General features: G+C 44.0%; 1 protein-coding gene across 3 annotated transcripts in view; it reads right to left on the bottom strand.

Annotated features, from left to right (window-relative positions):
- Window positions 1-15,388, bottom strand: part of CEP164 (centrosomal protein 164) — a 157,025-nt gene that overhangs the window by 77,889 nt on the left and 63,748 nt on the right. For all 3 annotated transcript variants that reach the window (XM_089678613.1, XM_089678614.1, XM_089678615.1), the window contains 2 exons: window positions 1,328-1,405; window positions 1,053-1,172 (listed from right to left, as the gene is read on the bottom strand). In XM_089678613.1, the coding sequence (XP_089534739.1) occupies window positions 1,053-1,172; window positions 1,328-1,405 (198 nt within the window). The remainder of the gene's footprint in view (window positions 1-1,052; window positions 1,173-1,327; window positions 1,406-15,388) is intronic.

Raw genomic sequence — 15,388 nt, 5'->3', positions numbered from 1 at the left:
AATGTCATTTTTTTTCAATGCAAGCTAGACACTTTCAGAATATTTTAGAAATGTCATGTATAAATCCTACTTGACACATGTGCTACCAAGATTTCTGCCTATACAAGTGAAGGGATGGATGCTGCTCAATTGACCGCAGAAGTCCAAAGTTGAGGAATGGCCTCAGTCGCCGTACTGACCACACCCTCTAATTCATTTCTCCCCACCCACCGGAACTTGGTCACAGAGGCCTCTGAGGGCATCAGAGGGTGTGGCCAGTATGTCGGCTAAGGCCAATCCTCAACATTGGACTCCTGGGGTCAGTTGAGCAATGTCCATCCCTTCACTTGTATTGGCTAACATTGGAATCGCTCAGGCTCATGCTCCCCTCTTCTCATGTCCCGTTGGGGTGATCCTTTTCCTTCTATCCATAGTTTGGAGCTGCGCCATTAGGTATTTCAATATTTCTGCCTGTTACTATTGCTGCCCTATGGAAAGTTTTTTTTTTTTCTTTATCATCGGCTCAACTGTCACTCAGGATTATATCAATAGAATAGGTAAGAGCCTGTTCACACTGTGTGCAGTTACCTGTATTTTTCCTCATGGGTACATGCAGATGTGCAACATGTTTGCATAATATCGTGCCACTCTGGTTGGCTGTGCATATCACCCTGCTGAAAGTGCAGCACACCCCGCTGCTGAGCAGTGACGTCAATGAAGTGTCACTTTGTGCCCTTCACATAAAAATCACTCAAAAAAAAAAAAGGGAGCTGTGAAATGTGACAAAACGAACATCACGCCGTCCTCTGCCGCTTGGCTCTGCAGCTCAAAACACTGGTTAACCACACACTAAACTGTTCCAGTTTAGTGTGCGAGCAGAGGCATTTTGGTCTGTGGACTAGTAGGAATGGGCCCTAAATACACAACAATCTAACCTTCCTTCCGTAATCATATGCAAAAAAAGTGAAAATTAATGAAGAGGAGGTGTAGCTTTTTATCAAAAAATAAAGATTTTTGAAAGGTTTTAAAAATAACAGCCTTTTTTTTACTCAGGAACTACATAGGATAGTTACCTCTTTTTCAAAGTCCAAGACATGAAACATTTTTTTATCAGTAAGGTATAAATGACTTGGAGTTTGGGAAACTTCAGTCAGCTGCACTGAAGGTTTGGCATTCTGCAGATCAGACATTTCCTGTGCAAAAGGAATAACATGGGTGAGGAAGTGTTTCAGATTAAATTTATAGGACCTGAGAAAATAGCAACCATTACAGAAATTGTCATAGCTATAGACGAGAAGGAGAAAAAGAAAAAGCAGAAAAAGGAATATTAAAATAATGCCATTCTCACCTTCTGGTGCTTCTCTGTAGCTGCTTCTTTAAGTTGCTCCAGTTCTAGCATATGGTTATTCTCCAATAACTCAAGAGCCTACATTTCATGAGTAGAAAAAAATCAGTGAGAAGACAGCAGCAAGAATCACAGATATGCTGAATAGTTGAAATCTGCAGCGGCACACAGATTGTGGTCATTAAAAAATGATCACAGCCAAATGGAGTCCACGTTTACCCATCTTTAGACATTTTTTTCTACAGCTAGTAAACCCCCCAGCATGTTAACCTATGTGTCCATGCACACATAGACTGTAATCAACGTTTTTTGGCAGGGACGTTTTATGTCTGGGAAAAAAACCCCAGGACTAGTGGGTTTCTAGAGAATGTTTTTAGCTGCAAAAACGCTCTAATGTTGAAACCGGCATTTTTGGATGTTTTATTTGGTCAAAAAAGGGCAAAATGCCACTAAACGCTAATGCAAAAATGCTAAAAAAAAAAGCTGAAAAACTCACATTTTTAACGTGACTGTACACAGCTAACGTTACCAGCGTTATCAAAACACCCAGTGTGCATGAAGACTCAATATAATTAAAGGCAGAATAACATAAAAAAAAAAATTTCTTCTCGGTCTGCAAAAAACAAAACTGGAAACATTTTGCATGAACTGCATACTCTACTGTTGTCTCATGAAATGCTGTTGAACAAAGAAGACCATATGCGTAAGTGAGAGCAATCTTAATGACAGCTGGATTAAAGTAGCTAGGGGAATATGCTACTTTTATGCAGAGCAAGAAATAGAGATAGAGAGAATTCTGTGAACCTAAGCCAACCCCTGTTGAAGAAAGGTCAGCTGTTATGCGCCATTTTTAAATATCTGGTAGACGTGCTGTAATATTTTGTGCCATACAGCTCACTACAATAAAATTCAGCATAACTGCAAATATATTTGGATTTTTGTATCATTGTAAAATCCTTTCTTTGGAGTCCCCTGAGAGACAGAGGAGTTCTTGGTCCATAGGGTTACACTGCCACGTATAGGAAATAGACAGTTGCAGCAGAAGCCATTGGCCAGAACATGTTAACCACACCCACTACTATCATGTCTCAGTTTTGTAGCAAAGCAGAACAAACAGCATGAAATAAACACAGGGGGAAGGAACCTGTGTCCCTTAATGTACTTTGATAAATGGATTTTACAATGAATACAAAACTGTAGGGATATCCAAAAGCAATCCAACAAACGGGTGGGCAACATAGAAAAAAAGTCTAACAGGCTCCTGAAAAAAAAAAAAAAAAAAACAATAAAAAAACTAGGGACTGCCTGGAGTTTAAATAGCAACCTAAAGGGCCTAATGCCTGAAATTGGCACTGGGTGAGCCCTGAATATCTGCCTGGTAATGAAAAAATACTACATGGTATCCTTGCAAACTAGGAAAACTTGTGTAATGCCGAAAAGGGCAAAAAGCAATCAAAGGACTAGTAGGGTGCACCTTGCCAGGAAAGGCTGGAATCCTATCCTAAAAGACCATAAGACTGAATGATGATCTGTCTTAAGGTAGCTGGAGATGGCAGACCAAGAAGTCTTACAGGTTCCATTCGGAATACAAAAGGAATCAGTCTTCCTTTAGAAGCAATAGCTGAGAGATATACTCTGATAGCTCAACCACATCCTGACAATATAAGGAGATTTCCCTCTGGTGGACAGAAGCTGGACAGGAATAAAAGAATGTCCTGGTTGAGTTGAAAGGCAGAAACTACCATACATTTCAGACAGTTTAGGCAACCAGTTTGGACACTAATCTTGTAGACATGACAGCTACATGAAACACTGCCTTGTAGGTGAGAGTAAAGAGGAATGCCTCTAATGGGTTCACATGGTGAGAGAACCAGATTAGGATCCTGCGGAGTCACAGGGAATGAACAGGGGAAGCAACATAGGAGACTCCCTGTACAAAGAATTAAAGCAAGGAATGAAAGCCAATGGTCCCTGAAACAAGACAGTACAATGATAGAGTCTTAGCAGGTCAGCATACAAGCAATGAAGATAACCAGAATGCCCTCCAGCTTGCTCCTGCAAACCAGATGCGAAAGAGGTTTCAGTGGAGGAAAGACTCATCAAAGTCACCACAGTGAAACAAGTCCCGGAACACCTTAGGTGTAGGGAGCAGTACCCCAGGTCCAGATGAGGACGTCCAGCTGCTGATCATTAATGTCTGGGTGAAAAAGGGGGAATGTGAATTTCTGCCCAGGATAGGATCAGAACTACTTATGTTGTCGCAGGGGAACTGTCATTTCAGATGTATGCTACCACCATGGCGTTGTCTAACTAAAACCGGATCAGGCGACCTTCAAGGCGGACCTACAGAATGGTTCAGTGCTGTACAGACAGCCAAGTCACCCTAAATTTTAGAATGCTGATCAGGAAATTTGACTCCTCCTCAGTCCAGGTCTCCTACATTAACAGGGAGACCAGGACTCCTGCCCAACTTGATAGTCTGGCAACCGTAATGAGGATCCTCCAGAATATGGGAATGAAGGAATTTCCTGATTCCAGAGCCAGCTTCCTGAGCAACCAGGCTGGAAACAATTTGGTCTCCTGTGCCAAAGTAAAAGATCATCCAGGAACTTGATTGACTTTTCACACGATGACAGAATGTTGCATTGTAGAGATATTGTTTGAAACTGGGCAAATGGAACGGTCTTGAAGAAGGCTACCATCACCAAGACTCTCATGCAAAATCATCTTGAGCAACTGCTGGACTGTAAAACTCAAATCTGTGGCCAGAGAGTAACGTTTCTCTGTGGAAGAAACACTCTTGCCTAAGTTGTGTCCAGGACTAGAACCAGATACTCAGATATTCTAACCAATGAGACAGTTCCAGAAATGATTTCTAAAAAGTTCAGGATCCACCCAAACCACTGCAACTTCTGAACAGCCAAAGCCACACTACCCAACAGAAGCCTGTGTCGACTGATCCTTCAGCATGAGCTCATCCAAAGGAGATTCTACTGTATGGGTGCACAGCAGTGTTTATACTAGGGCTAACACCTTGGATAACACCCTACGTATAGATGAGAGGCTGAAGGGCAGGCCCACTAACTGGTATTGTAAGGACCCCATAGTAAAATGTAGGAAATGCAGATGTGCTGTAGATATTGGTACATGTAGGTATGCAGCCCCGATGTGCACAAGTCAGAAAGCCTCCCTAGTAAAGGGAGGCAATGACAGATACAGCAGATTTGAAGAAGACATTCAGAACTTGAAAGGGGGGGGTGAGTACCCCCTTTGTGTATGGGAAAGGTGAGCTGTTTGGAGAAAATACTCTGTAACAGTTTTTCACAGGCACTGGAGCAATGACCCCTTGATCCAAAACACCTGAAAAGGGCTTGATGGAGATCTGCTAATCTGTAAGGTGATATTGGAACGTTTTAGGGGATAGAGAGCAAAACTCCAGTGTGAAGCCCTTGGGCCGCATTTCCTGCACCCAAGTGCGCCCTCAATCTGGAATATAAGGGCGCATCTGCATGCTGGAAAGTGCTGGTCTGAGAATTTGGCAGACTTTGCAGGCAGACTAGGAATTTAGCCTAAAGTGTCTCAACAAGGAGGCAAAGAAATGGAAAGAACATTTCTTAACAGTCAGTCAGAGAGGGGGAAGGCTTCTTCCACTGGGTGCTCTTGCCACCAGTACCATTCTAGATGAGTAGTATCTATAACTGATCCAAAGAGATGTTTTCCCATAAAGGCTATGCAGAACAAATACTTTTGATACAAGAATTCTGCAGTCCAGCACCTTAAGCAAGGTGCCCTCACATGAGTACTGACAGACAACCATGTGATAGCAAAGTCCAGAAGATTTTAGCAGACCAGCACATCTGAAATTAAACATTATAGCAGTTTATCCAAGCGTACTTTAGAGGTAAACAAGGTACAAATTGGAGCCATCACTAATTAATGAGGAAAATATGCAAAATGAGGAAAACTAATTTTTAGATCTTGGTATTTTAGGTGTAGACCAAAACTGATCTAAATCATTGTTCCTTCCTTCCCAAGGGCAGATAGAATCCACAAACTGTGTAATAAAATATCTGCAGGGGGAGGGGCGTGAGCATGGGTCTCTGCGGCTACATGAAATAGGAATTACCGACGCCCGTAATGGTACTCACCTGACCTCTAGACTTTGCTGAATTGTGGTGTTCCCAATCTGAAGACCCCCATGGATTGCTGAGCAGCTGGAGGGGGAGAGAGACCCATTGGAGCCTGGGTTGTGCCCAGTTAGAGGTGACCGGTGTGGCTTGCAGTTCTGGTGGAGCCGGGGACCCATGCCGCTGGAGGAAGCCCCATGAGTCGCTGTGCGGAGAGAGACCTGGCAGAAGAGTGGAGGCGGCCAAGTAGACCCACATAACCGATCAGGTGATCGGGACAAGGAAGCCTGGAAACCTGGGAGGCCAGTGCTGGATGGAGCTGTACGGAGCCAGCCCCGGGGTCAGAAGAGGAGACCTGAGGTGGAGGCCATAAGGCCGGGGAGCCCCCGAACACCAAAGGAGATTGCCAGAGACCCCTGAAGACAACAACCAGCAGTTGACATCCAGACGGTAGATGCAGGACATAGGAGCTGGTGAGTTGCCGCTGGAGGCAGTAAATCCCCAATGCTGAGGTCATGTATGCTACTGTCGTTGCTGGGAGAAAGGTGAACATAAAATAATCAGCTAAGGGGTCTCAGAAGCTAAATGGAGCTTTATGAAAACAAGTTTATGTGAAAAAAGGAGGAGGCACCAAAGTAGTGTAAGGTGAAGAAGGAAAAGAAGGGAACACCAGAGAACTCTAACCCTCAAAAAGATTAGGAGGGGAAAGACACTAAGAGAGATCATTGTTGCATGTAAGGACCCAGGGAAACTGGAAATAAAGTTTTACCTGAAGCTATAAGTACCTGTTGAACTTTAAGAATATGAAGAGTAGATCTGTCAAAAGGAGGAGGAGCAAAAACTCCACAACCGAATTTAAATACAAGCACAATAAAGATGTATATGCCTTTGCATGGGGAAAGCCCAGAGGAACAGACCCCAGAGAGTCACGGTGAAGCAAATTGTAACGTGATCAAATGAGATTGTCTTTTGAGGTATCGGACAGGAATTAGTTGAAAGAATTTTCAAAGTTGAAGAGCGAAAGAGGGAAAAAGGAATATGGAAGAGCAAGAAGTAAAGCTACAAATGCCCACAAAATTGGAAATGGTAGAAATGTTTGCTAAATTAGAGAACTCCATAAAAAGTGAAATGACGGTTTTACACCGCAAAATGGAAGTGGAAGAATGAGTGGAAGAAATGGAAAGCAAATTGGAGAAACAAGTCCAAGTAATCAAAAAACTAGAAGTGCAAGTGGCAGAAATGAGAAGAGAACAAAGAATACTATTATATAAACTAGAAGATCGGGAAAATCGAGATAGAAGGAATAACCTAAGGATCAGAGGCTTACCAGAAGTGTATCAGGGAGAAGATCTACGTGACACTATGAGAAAATTGTTCAACCCAATATTAGGGAGAGGAGAGATGGAACAACTGAAAATAGATAGAGTGCACAGGATAAGGAGATCCCAAAGAGTTACATCAGATACCTCAAGGGATGCGATAGTACGATTTCATTTTTATGAAGATAAAGAAATCATATGGAAGATGTTGCCTGGGACATCAGATATAAAATATGGAGAAACAAAGTTGCAAATTTTTGCAGATTTAGCACAGGAGACACTTGCTGGAGGAAGATTCCTGAAACCATTGTTAGATCAGATGAGGAACAAAAATGTTCGTTATATTTGGGGATTCCCAGCGTGACAGATCAGGTGGAAGGATGGGAAATCGGTAAGACTGAGATTCCCAGAAGATTTAAGAGACTTTTGTGAGAAACTAGAATTTCAAACTCTGTATATTGCAGGGTGGTCTGAAGGGGGGAAAGAGATCGTAAGGTTAGAAGAAGAGAAATGGCAACAAGTTTCTAGAAAGAGATAGATGAATGAGGGGTGCTGGGTTTTGGAAGAGAGGGGAGAGGGGATACAAGGGGTTGTAAATCCAGGTGTTGTGTCCCCCATCCCATCGCCTTCCCCTGTTTTTTTTGGGTTTTTTTACCTCTCGTCTCTATCTGGCCCCATCACCCACCCTGTAAAACTCGTAGGATAACGGTTTCCTCCCTCGAGGACAGGTTAAATGGGGCTATTAGAAATAGGAAAAAGTGTATTCCAGACAGGTAGATAGCTGAGATAAAAGAAGAAAAGTTAGGTGATTAAAGTATTGTGAGGAAGGGAAGATAGAGTACCATGGCAGGGCAGGTAGTAGGGAGGCCAAATATACTGCCAAATTTCAGACCCAAATATGAGAGATTGAGGCCTGAATTTGCCTGCGTGTTCAGAGTCCTACCCAGAAGAAAGAATCAACTGTGACAGTAGGTCACAATTGATCGAAGGGCAAAAAATAGGCCAGGTTCTCAAGAGGGGGTTGTGGGTCAGAGGGGGAGATGGGGGAATGGCGAGGAGGGGGTGGCGGGGGGATAAGGGTAAATGGGCAAGGTCTTCCTGCTCTGGATTGTGCTTGTCTGTACCCCAGTAAAGAGAGTATAGAGGAGAATAGACAAAAAGAGAGGAATTAATACGGTTAATTTTATGACATACAATGTAAAAAGGATTGAACACTTCAACAAAAAGGCATAAGGTATTAAGGGAAAAACAATTCTCTATTGAAGTACCTCTTCATTATTGGCCATTTTTTATCATTTTGTATAATTTTGTTACACTATAACATTGTTTGGTAGCATAATTTATTTCATTTTCATATATCAGTGCTGCACCTTTTGTTTATATGTTTTTTATAGTGGGAGCGGAGGGTTTGCCACATTGTGCCAGCTGCTTCCCCTTATATAGACAGGTTTATGCCTTTCCTAATCATGTCCAATCAACTGAATTTCCCTCAGGTGGACTCCAATCAAGAAAACATCTCCAGGATGAACAGTGGGAACAGGATGCACCAGAGCTCAATTTTGAGTTTCATGGCAAAGGCTGTGAATACTTATGTACATGTGGGTTTTTTTTGTTTTATTTTTAATAAATTGCAAAGATTTCAAAACAAACTTCTTTCATGTTGTCATTATGGGGTGTGGTTTGTAGAATGTTCAGGAAAAAAATTAATTTAATCCATTTTGGAGTAAGGCTGTAACATAACAAAATGTGGCAAAAGTTAAGAGCTGTGAATACTTTCTGAATGCACTGTATAATGGAACAAGACAGGGATGCCCACTCTCTCCCTTGTTTGTGATCTCTCTGAAACCACTATTGGCAACTGTAAGAAACAGTGTAGATGTTAAAGGAATGTGGGTAGTGGATGTGGAGCATAAGGTGGCAGCATATGCAGATGATATGCTGTTTTATATCACAAACCCAAGATTAACATTACCAAATTTTATGAGAATATTAAAAGATTACGGAGAGTTAGCAAACTTGAAAATTAACCCCTCAAAATCCAAGATTTTAAATATTAATGTCTCAAAGGTTGAGAAACAAACTTTACAAAAATAATTCCCCTTCACATGGAGGGAAGAAGAATTAAAGTATTTGGGAATAAAATTAACTTTGGCCATAAAAAATTTATATCAGGTAAATTATATCCCACTAATAAATGAGTTAAAGGATGAATTGAGGAGAATCTCAATGGGAAAGTTGTCCTGGATAGGCCGAATAAATATTATAAAGATGGTACCAAAAGTCTTGTATAAATTTAATATGCTCCCAATACACCTACCGGGATCCTTTTTTGGGATTCTTAAAAAAATTATACTCAGATATGTTTGAGCTAATAAAAAACCAAGAGTGAAATATTAAATTGTATGTAGTAATCAAAGAAAGGGGGGACTAAATATGCTGGATTTCAAGAAATACTAAAATTCAGTGTTAATATCACGAATTGCAGATTTGATATATAATTCACGGGGGAGAAGTTGGGTAAAAATGGAGAGCACACTTAGTAAGGCACCATTAGATAGGATTATTTGGATACCACATAAGTTCCGCACATTAAACGAAGATACAAGCACTTTGACACGAAATGTGCTGAGGATTTGGGATGAAATGCATGAACAGAAGGACTGGAAGTTTAACTCATTGTCAATACTATTGGTGGGAACTAAGCTTTTCCCAGGAATGATATTTCAGGTAAATGGTTAAAGGATAGAAATGCACGTTAAAAGATATTGTTGATAAGGGGGTATTATATTCTTTACACGATTTAAAAAATAAGAAGGAAATATTTTCTAAACTGGATGAATGGCGGTATTATCAAATTAGACAATTTGTTGCAATGCTCCAAAAGCCACTAAGGACTGAGGAAGATATGTACCCTTTAGAGCAGTGGTTCTCAACCTTTCTAGCGCCGCGACCCCTTAATACAGTTCCTCATGTTGTGGTGACCCCCAACCATAAAATTATTTTCGTTGCTACTTCATAACTGTAATTTTGCAGTAGGAGGAATAGTGCCACGTCATTGGTGTCATTGGGAGGAATAGTGCCCCATCATTGGTATCAGTGGGAGGAATAGTGCCCCGTCATTGGTGTCAGTGGGAGGAATAGTGCCCCCTTCATTGGTGTCAGTGGGAGGAATCGTGCCCCGTCATTGGTGTCAGTGGGAGGAATAGTGCCCCGTCATCGGTGTCAGTGGGAGGAATAGTGCCCCGTCATCGGTGTCAGTGGGAGGAATAGTGCCCCATCATCGGTGTCAGTGGGAGGAATAGTGCCCCATCATCGGTGTCAGTGGGAGGAATAGTGCCTCATCATCGGTATCAGTGGGAGGAGGAATAGTGCCCCATCATCGGTATCAGTGGGAGGAGGAATAGTGCCCCATCATAGGTGTCAGTGGGAGGAGGAATAGTGCCCCATCATAGGTGTCAGTGGGAGGAGGAATAGTGCCCCATCATTGGTGTCAGTGGGGGGAGGAATAGTGCCCCATCATTGGTGTCAGTGGGGGGAATAGTGCCCCATCATAGGTGTCAGTGGGAGGAATAGTGCCTCATCATTGGTATCAGTGGGAGGAATAGTGCCCCATCATTGGTATCAGTGGGAGGAATAGTGCCCCGTCATTGGTGTCAGTGGGAGGAATAGTGCCCCGTCATTGGTATCAGTGGGAGGAATAGTGCCCCGTCATTGGTATCAGTGGGAGGAATAGTGCCCCGTCATCGGTGTCAGTGGGAGGAATAGTGCCTTGTCATCGGTGTCAGTGGGAGGAATAGTGCCTTGTCATCGGTATCAGTGGGAGGAATAGTGCCCCGTCATCGGTATCAGTGGGAGGAATAGTGCCCCATCATCGGTATCAGTGGGAGGAATAGTGCCCTTCATCGGTATCAGTGGGAGGAATAGTGCCCCATCATCGGTGTCAGTGGGAGGAATAGTGCCCCATCATCGGTGTCAGTGGGAGGAATAGTGCCTCATCATTGGTATCAGTGGGAGGAATAGTGCCCCATCATTGGTATCAGTGGGAGGAATAGTGCCCCATCATTGCTGTCAGTGGGAGGAATAGTGCTCCATCATTGGTGTCAGTGGGAGGAGGAATAGTGCCCCATCATTGGTGTCAGTGGGGGGAGGAATAGTGCCCCATCATAGGTGTCAGTGGGGGGAATAGTGCCCCATCATTGGTGTCAGTGGGGGGAATAGTGCCCCATCATAGGTGTCAGTGGGGGGAATAGTGCCCCATCATAGGTGTCAGTGGGGGGAGGAATAGTGCCCCATCCTTGGTGTCAGTGGGGGGAGGAATAGTGCCCCATCCTTGGTGTCAGTGGGGGGAGGAATAGTGCCCCATCCTTGGTGTCAGTGGGGGGAGGAATAGTGCCCCATCATTGGTGTCAGTGGGAGGAATAGTGCCCCGTCATTTGTATCAGTGGGAGGAGGAATAGTGCCCCGTCATTGGTATCAGTGGGAGGAATAGTGCCCCGTCATTGGTATCAGTGGGAGGAATAGTGCCCTGTCATTGGTGTCAGTGGGAGGAATAGTGCCTCGTCATCGGTGTCAGTGGGAGGAATAGTGCCTCGTCATCGGTATCAGTGTGAGGAATAGTGCCCCGTCATCGGTATCAGTGGGAGGAATAGTGCCCCATCATCGGTATCAGTGGGAGGAATAGTGCCCCTTCATCGGTGTCAGTGGGAGGAATAGTGCCTCATCATTGGTATCAGTGGGAGGAATAGTGCCCCATCATTGGTGTCAGTGGGAGGAGGAATAGTGCCCCATCATTGGTGTCAGTGGGGGGGAGGAATAGTGCCCCATCATAGGTGTCAGTGGGGGGAGGAATAGTGCCCCATCATTGGTGTCAGTGGGGGGAGGAATAGTGCCCCATCCTTGGTGTCAGTGGGGGGAGGAATAGTGCCCCATCCTTGGTGTCAGTGGGGGGAGGAATAGTGCCCCATCCTTGGTGTCAGTGGGGGGAGGAATAGTGCCCCATCCTTGGTGTCAGTGGGGGGAGGAATAGTGCCCCATCCTTGGTGTCAGTGGGGGGAGGAATAGTGCCCCATCCTTGGTGTCAGTGGGGGGAGGAATTGTGCCCCATCGTTGGTGTCAGTGGGGGGAGGAATCGTGCCCTATCCTTGGTGTCAGTGGGGGAGGAATAGTGCCTCATCGTTGGTGTCATTTGGGGGAGGAATAGTGCCCCATCGTTGGTGTCAGGGGGAGGAATAGTGCCCCATCATTGGTGTCAGTGGGAGGAATAGTGTCCCATCGTTGGTGTTAGTGGGAGGAATAGTGCCCCATCATTGGTATTAGTGAAACCAATGATGGGGCACTATTCCCACTGACACCAATGATACTTACCTTGCAGACCCCTGCTCCAGCCTGGGCTTGCTCGCTCCCTCCCTCTCCCATGGTACCGACACTTACCTGTCAGATGTCTTCCTTCTCCGGCCGCTCTCCTCCTCTTCACTCGCTCGATCTTCGCGGTGCCGCTCGGCTCCTCCTCTCCAAGCTCCACCTCCTTGCCGGTGATTGCCCGCCTGTGTGCCTCTCCTGAGCTACAGTGCCGGCGGCCAATCACAGGCGAGGATTGATCTCGAGGTGTGTCTAGATGACAGGGGCGGCATGTCATCCCGCCCACACCTGGAGACGGCGGTGGCGGCGGCGGCGAGGAGCGGTGTCTCGGTTCCTAAGACCATCGGAAATATGTGTTTTCCGATGGTCTTAGGCGACCCCTGTGGAAGCGTCGTTCGACCCCCAAAGGGGTCGCGACCCCCAGGTTGAGAACCGCTGCTTTAGAGCAATTGTTTAGCTCAAATATAATACAAAAATATGCTACCTCTAGGATATATAAAATTTTTACTGAAATAGATGGACCGGTGTCCCAAGTGTTTCTGGATAAGTGGGAGAAGGAGCTAGGAACAAAATTGAAAGAGCAACAAAAGAATAAGATGTTTAGATTAACACATTGGGCGGTGAATATGAATATAGTTGAAATGAATTATAAATGTCTTATAAGATGGTATATTACACCTAATGTGGCACATAAAGACCAGAGGTTTCACCTCTGTGCTGGAGAGGATGTGGGAGCAAGGGAACAATGGCACACATTTGGTGGGATTGTCCTAAAATACAGGAGTACTGGGGGTTGATAATTCAATACATACAAGAGATTCTAAAGATTAGTATACCATTAGACCCGTGGGTCTGCTTATTCCATAAATCAGAGGCTTCGGTGAAACAATAAAAAAATATGATATTGTTCCATTTATTAAAATGTGGCCAAAAGTCTCATTCCTAAAGCCTGGCAAACAATAGAGCCCCCAAAAATAAAGGATTGGATAAACAGAGTCAATTATAAATATAAGATGGAAGAACTATACCACACAGATGAGGATAAAAATGGAAAACTTAGAAAATCCTAGGAAGGATGGTTTAATTTAAAAAAAAAAAAAAATACTTAGAAGTGGTTGGAGTGTAATGAATTAAGTAACTAAACGGCAAAGGAAGAGAGTATGGGAAAGATAGGAGAGAAGGAAAGGATAAGAGGGGGAAAAGCCATCCTTTATCTATTACAACCTTTACTTTCCTCACCTTTTTTGATACTACTATGTGTTGTACTGCAACTTTGCTATGCTCATTGACCTTGACTGTTTTTTTTTCTTGTATATGGTCTTTGTATACATAATACTGTTCTAATTTTCTTTGTGTTAACATGGTCATGATGATTTGTATTGGATTTGCATACTTTTCTAATAAACAGTTTACACTACATTGTCAAAAGTATTGGGACGCCTGCCTTTACACGCACATGAACTTTAATAGCATCCCAGTTTCAGTCCACAGGGTTCAATATTGAGTTGGCCCACCATTTGCAGCTAGAACAGCTTCAACTCTTCTGGGAAGGCTGTCTACAAGGTTTAGGAGTGTCTATGGGAATGTTTGACCATTATTCCAGAGGCGCATTTGTGAGGTCAGGCACTGATGTCGGAAGAGAAGACCTGGCTCACAGTCTCCACTCTAATTCATCCCAAAGGTGTTCTATCAGGTTGAGGTCAGGCCAGTCAAGTTCCTCCACCCCAAACTTGCTCATCCCTATCTTCATGGACCTTGCTTGTGCACTGGTGCGCAGTCATGTTGGAACGGGAAGGGGCCAGCCCCAAACTGTTCCCACAAAGTTGGGAGCATGAAATTGTCCAAATTGTCTTGTTATGGTGACGCCTTGGGAGTTTCCTTCACTGGAACTAACTGGGGCCAAGCCCAACCCCTGAAAAACACCCCACACCATAATCCTCCCTCCACCAAACTTCACACTTGGCACAATGCAGTCAGGCAAGTACTTTTCTCCTGGCAACCGCCAAACCCAGACACGTCCATCGGATTGCCAGACAGAGAAGCGTGATTCGTTACTCCAGACATGTCTCCAATGCTCTAGAGTCCAGTGGTGGCGTGCTTTACACTACTACATCTGATGCTTTGCATTGCATTTGGTGATGTAAGGCTTGGATACAGCTGCTCAACCAGGAAAACCCATTCCATGAAGCTCTCTACGCACTGCTGTTGCGCTAATCTGAAGGCCACATGAACTTTGGAGGTCTTTAGCTATTGACTTTGCATACAGGTTGGAGACTTCTGCGCACTGTGCTCTTCAGCATGCGCTGACCCCCCTCTGTCATTTTACGTGGCCTACCACTTCATGGCCGAGTTGCTGCTGTTCCCAGTTGCTTCCACTTTGTTATAACACCACTAATAGTTGGCCGTGGAATCTTTGGTAGCAAGGAAATGTCACAAATGGACTTATTGCAAAGGTGGCAACCTATCACGGTACCACACTTGAATTCACTGAGCTCCTGAGAGCAACCTGTTCTTTCACAAATGTTTGTAGAAGCAGTTTGCATGCCTAGGTGCTTGATTTTATACACCTGTGGCTATGGAGGTGATTGGAACACCTGAACCCAATGATTTGGAGGGGTGTCCCAATACTTTTGGCAATATAGTGTATAAACAGGGAGTCATCTTGGCTGGGTGCCCACTTCTCAGGACAATAGTCACAGCACTAAACTGTCTCCATTCATAGACACTTTTTCTAACTGTCACCTGATGAATTTCTAAACACTTTGAGATTGCTTTGTATCACTTTCCAGCCTTATGCAGATCAACTATGCTTAATCGTATGTCTTCAGAGAGCTCCTTTTTGCGAGGCATTGTTCACATCAGCCGATGCTTCTTATGAACAACAATCTTAAAATGTTTGTGTGTCTTATCAATCAAAGTAGCTCTAAACCAAACCACCAAACTAATTTCATTAACTAGACTCTAAGCATGCAAATTCCAGCACTCTACATAAGTAAACCAAGAATAAAGAAGAAACAAACACATAAAAATACCAATTAACTACAGAACGCCATTGTAGAAAATATCACAGAGATAGCATCAGTACTTAAAACAGAAGAACCTCAGCTTAGCATGAGCTTGCTAGAAACTCTCAACAGTTTGTTGCAGAAATGGGGACAGAAAAACTGCCTCAGTTTTGGACTGGTAAATCCTTAGGAACTCCCAAGATACACTGGACCGAGATGAATAGTGGAGTGCTGTACAAATTATAACATAGCTGG

This window comes from Staurois parvus, unplaced genomic scaffold, assembly GCF_062004578.1.
Source record: "Staurois parvus isolate SC_StPar_1 unplaced genomic scaffold, SC_StPar_1.0 ptg000207l, whole genome shotgun sequence".
In the NCBI taxonomy this organism is placed as follows: Eukaryota; Metazoa; Chordata; class Amphibia; order Anura; family Ranidae; genus Staurois; species Staurois parvus.
Note: the sequence above shows the minus strand (reverse complement) of the source record. Positions and strands in the feature narration are given on the sequence as shown.